Source organism: Corvus brachyrhynchos, unplaced genomic scaffold (assembly GCF_000691975.1).
Source record: "Corvus brachyrhynchos isolate BGI_N302 unplaced genomic scaffold, ASM69197v1 scaffold293, whole genome shotgun sequence".
NCBI classification, from domain to species: Eukaryota; Metazoa; Chordata; class Aves; order Passeriformes; family Corvidae; genus Corvus; species Corvus brachyrhynchos.
This window is the reverse complement of record NW_008237410.1, coordinates 3188768-3194129: the sequence shown is the minus strand read 5'-3', so window position 1 is coordinate 3194129 and position 5362 is coordinate 3188768. Positions and strand designations below refer to the sequence as shown.

At 36.3% G+C, this 5362-nt stretch overlaps 1 protein-coding gene across 1 annotated transcript in view; it reads right to left on the bottom strand.

Annotated features, from left to right (window-relative positions):
• The window catches only part of SLC26A7 (solute carrier family 26 member 7), a 66962-nt gene extending 64957 nt beyond the window's left edge, over positions 1-2005 (bottom strand). The window contains exon 1 of the mRNA XM_017731067.1: positions 1493-2005. Within this exon, the coding sequence (XP_017586556.1) occupies positions 1493-1685 (193 nt within the window). The 5' untranslated portion in view covers positions 1686-2005. The remainder of the gene's footprint in view (positions 1-1492) is intronic.
• Between the last annotated feature and the right edge of the window lie 3357 nt (positions 2006-5362).

The following is a 5362-nucleotide window of genomic DNA, read 5'->3' as shown; positions in this document are numbered from 1 at the left end:
GGGAAAGAGCTAATATCTTGCATTCAAATTAAAGCACCACAAACATGATGAAATGCTTCTGTCTCTAACTCTCCTCCTATTTCATCCCCTAAAATAATTCTGAAATCTTGAGAAGCAGCAAGCAGAGAAAGAAAAAACAGATCAGCAGGAGGAAAGGGTTTCAATCAATTTCTTTTTAAACAGCATAAAATAAGGATAATATTGTTTCTAGAGAATTTAAAAATAATCTAGAAAACACAAACCTGTATTTTTTGTCTTCACTGGATCTTTGTAAATTTATCTGTTACATTAAACGACTTCTTGGTACAAGACTCAAACATGAAAATCCTGGCTAAAACTATCAACACTGCAGAAATGCTGTTTAATGTAGCATTTTTTATGAATTTCAACATAGTGTTATTAGCACCATTTTAATTACAATTGTTGTATACACACATACCAGTGAAATTAGGTACTTTGCAGTATTAAGGTTCTTAAAGTTAAATCATGCCAATGCAGATGTTCCTAATTACTTTAAAAGCACAAATACTGACACAAATAATTTGTTTCCAGCTCCAGCATAACTCAATTAAAGGAGTGTTTATAATTTAACATGAATGATAGTTAAGCATACCTAGTATGGAAGATTGTTAAGAAATAATACATGTCATTCAAATGAAGGAATGTGCTAAAGTTCATCTGAGATAAGAAGCTGTGATTTGTCTGAGATAAATATAAGATAATGTCATAAGAAGGTGACACTATCAAAGACACAGCAGAAACTGACAAAAGCATTTATTTCCTAGTACCAATCACTTTACTAAGCAAGATGACTGGAACTTAAGCTTTCTGCAGGTCATTGTGCAGGGTTTGAAGAGTTTTTCCTTTTCCTTCTTTTTTTTTCCTTTCTTATTTTTTTTAAGCTGTAAAATGGAATCTAGCTCCACCCCTACTTTGTATTGCTTCTTGAAAAGAGGTGTGGTAGGTAATGCAACACAGCATTAAATCAGCACACAAGCTATGGATGCCGCAGATCCTCTCCCTGGATAATGTCTCTGGCAGGAACATTCTTTATGCACAGAAAGTTGTGAATTTTTCCTGTTGTGTTTTGGAATTTTGCAGGTAATAGTATCGTGCATTTGTTTCTTCCAGAATAGCATATCTTACAGTGCAATTATCATTTAGTTATATTTTGTTTTCCATGTGAAATAGAGAAAAAAGTGGTCATTTAACTGATAAAACATTATATATTACCATATCCTGTATGAATAGAGTTACTGCTCTCTCACCTTCCATATTAAATGTTTGAAAAATTGTCAAAGGTATGGGATAAGTAGTAAAGGTCCCCAGAATTTAACTACAGTAACACAATGCATTTCTATCCACATTTGCACATCCATTCTATACATGAGTTAAGACTATATATTTTTCCTTATATTTTTATTTAGATCCAATCAACATTAGGTATGACCAGAAAAACTTAAAATACTAATCTGAAATGAGTTAACTGTACCTTGAGTCACCTGTTGGATGGCTAACATCATCCCAGACACTGTATCAGGAACCAAATTTTCCTTCCAGTTGTAGACAGGCACCCATTTCAAGATAGGCAGCCTTCTCATACACCAGGTTTTGATATCTTCAAAGCGAACAGCCTGGATCTTCCTCCAGACTGTGCTTCTTTTCCTTTTTCCCCCTGTCATCATTTCTACCCCACAAAAGCAGTGCCTCTGTCAGGAGAGTGCACAGTTGAGGAATCACCCTGATCTGTGTCAGCCTCCAGTTTTCTTCTGAGATTTTTCAGTTCCAAAACTACAGAGAAAAAAAAATGAACAGAAGCACTTAAGATTTCTGCAGCTGTTCTGTAACTATACTCAATGAAAACACTTATTAAGCGCTTCAATCATATAAACAGCTACATTAAATGCAAGAACTCTCTACAAAAAAGATCACATTTTCTGCTGTTTGCAAAAATTTGGTCTAGTCTCACGTTAGTTTGTAATTCTTTCCAGTAACTTCCCGCTTTATATCCCTGTAATGCTTGTGCTTTTGGCCTCATTCCAGTGGCAAAATGAGGTATTACTGGGTGTGTGTGTGATATAGGCTGGGCTATGCTAATCTGAGCAAGAAGTGCCCAGCAGAGCAGGCATCTCCCTGCCAAGCCCGGGAGAGCAGCCTTGTCTCTCCTGGGGGGAGCTGTTCTAGCCGCAGGCGGAAGGCATTAAGACCTCAGCAAAGCTCGTGCTAGAAGACTTGTCTTACTCCACCAACATTTTGTCTTCTAAATTACAGTAAAGAGCTTATTTATGTAGTAAATGCAGAACATCAGGTAGCAATAAGTCCTACTGGAAACATACACAGACTCTCTCTGTAGGCTGAAACCTCAAACTTAAGACTAATAATCTCAAAGTGCAGTGAGGGACTGCAGGGTATCGGCTTCACATGGGAAGTGCCAAAAATTCTTGTGACAATCATTCTTCTTCAAAGCTAGTCCTTTCTGCTCTTGGCTGTCCACTCAGCAAAGGCTCTCTCAGCACAGACAGTTCACCAAGTAACATTTGTTCTGGTAATAACGTCATGCACCTTGTGTATGATACAAAGTGCTCAGACACAAAGAGATAAGGGCATGGAAGAGCTTCAAATGTGCAGGCATTTAAATGCCTTGACTGATATGGAACAAGGACACAGTAAGCTTTCCTCTAAGTTTTCTGTATCTCTGGATGGCAAAGAAATTTAAGTTGAAATGCAAGATCCATCATATGGGTGAAGTGTCTTCCACTGTTCTGCAGTAAGCAATAAAAATAAATATATTTTTAAATATTTCCATTTTTTAAAATAGAAATTAATTTACATTTTATTGTTTAGACTAAGGCAACTAAAACTGAAGCATTTTCCATCCAAAACAGCTTTAGAAAAATGAGATTGCTTCCAAATGCAACAGGTAGCCTGGCACAAGGACAAATGCATCACAGTTAATTCTACTGAGTGACATTCAGCTGATGTCCATAACTGTGTCCCATAGCAGTGCAAAGGCAAAAAAGAAACAAGAAAGAGAAGGAAAGAATGTCTGAGACAGACCCTCACTTATAAGTATTCCTGGCATACTTATTCTTTGCCCCGTCCACTCATTAAAAACATACACTTTTTAAAGACAGGTAGTCTTACTTCTGTTCATTAGATTAAACCTCTAAACATAATTTATTTTTTCTTTTTGTGGTTTGTGTTTTTGGTTATCTCTGTTTTTTAACTTCGAAGTACAGTTCAAGGACATCATAACTGAGGTGTTTATGTCTGCCAAGTGTTTCACAACACAGATCTTTCCTTACTTTCAGTAGTCAGAAGTGGACAGGAATCCTTACAGCTACAGTGAGAGCTACTCAGCAGTCAGGTGCTGCTTAGTTTTGATGAAATGTTCAGTACCTCTAACTATAACAGTATTTACCGTGAAATAAAAATCAAAATACATTTATACACATAAATATGCATGTGCAAAAACATACCCAAATATAGATACTTGTGTAAAAGAGCCTAGCCTCTTTTTTTTTTTTAATCATGTTTTGCTAGAAGCTCTGAGTATTCTGAAACAGGCAAAAAAAAACCACTGTAGGAAACCAAAGAACCATTGCTAAACACACAAGAACATATTATCCTTTCCTCAACCTTCATGCACCAAAATGCTGAAGATGTTTGAAAAAGTCTGTAATTGAGATTTCCCCACCTCCTCATTGAAGATTCAGTAAAACTGGACCGTTTTCATCAATCCCAGATTAGTACCTGAACTCCTAGGATTAGCATTTGTCCCCCACCGACAACAAAGTATGGTATCTCTCTGTGGTGTGTGCATGCATGAGTGCAAACATCTTACAGCTGATGTGGAATTTGTGTGGAAACTTTGTTTTACTCCAACAATTGTTTTGATAAGTAAAAAACTGCATTATCCATAAATCTGAAGTTGATAATGCTGTCACTATTGAAAAATATTGTTCATTGTAACTCTGAAATTAATAAAGTACTCTTAGCAATGACACAAAGCAACATTTCATTCACAAACCCCCAAAGAAATCAAGGTTTTTAAGGAAAACTGATGCCTAGGTATGTGTGACAACAAGCCTATACCTCACTACACAATATTGCAACCTTCAAATCTTAAAGAAACATAAAAACCCGTCTACTTTCCTAGAACACATCAGTATCCTAATGGAAACACATTGTATCACACACACAATGTTGAAAATTTTTCCCATCAGCTGGATTTTGTTAGTTATAAATCTTTAATCTATGCACTCCCAGACTTTGCAGGGTTTTCATAGGCTCAATTGTATAATGATGTACCTGAGCTATCAGAATTATGCGACCCTCTCCTGCTCTGAAACAAGTGCATAAAGCTTCATTTTCTGGAACACCAAAGGATAAGCATGAGGAAAATTTACTACATTTAAGTCAGTGTATTCATACACACTGTTGTAATATTAGATGTTTCACAATTAGCTTTTTTGATAATCTTATAGAAGTAAAATCTGTTTATAAGTGATTACATAGTTGTTTGTTTGTTTGATCTGGAAATGCATAAAAATATAATTCTAGTAGAATATTTAAGTACAATGCTAAAAAGATAATTACCATAAGTCAAAAATTTAGAATACAGGTAGTATAGAGAAGGAGATATTTATTGCATCACAGATCAGATATGGTGGGCTTTTAAAACCTGGTTTACAACAGGTTCCAAAAATAAATAGGGCAAGCTCTGTGGGGACAGACTATATTTTCATCAGCTCCTCTAACGTTTGCATATATGGAAAGTTTGCATACATGGTGGATATGTGAGGAAAGGAGTTTTGATTCTCTAGCTCTGGCCTCAAGGGATTAAAAAAAAAGCCAAACTAACACCTTACTCCAACTTAGACCTGAAATGGAAAAATTTCTGGCAAACTCTGACAGAGAAGCCCTAAACCCCACTTCACATGGAAGCAGATTTTGTAGGAAATCTTTGGATTCTTGGATGAGAACTGCTTTTAGACTTCACATAAACTGGCAAGCAATTTCAAAAACTATACTTATGTTTACACATGCTCATAGAACCTAAATGAAGTTATTAACACCTAAGACAGGCATAGATGGAAATAATGGAACATACTGTGAGGTCTCCCTCACTGGAGATAATCAAGAACCATCTGGACACAATCCTGTGCCATGTTCTCTGTGACAACCCTGCTCGAGCAGGGAGGCTGGACTGGGGGATCCACTGTGGTCCCTTCCAACCTTAAACACTGTGATTCTGCAGTGTGACTTGCTCTTTGTAAGTTTTCTCAGGAAGACAGATCACTTAACTAAATACCTGCAAATATCCAGTATTAAACCAGTGTGAAATAACTAAACCTGTATT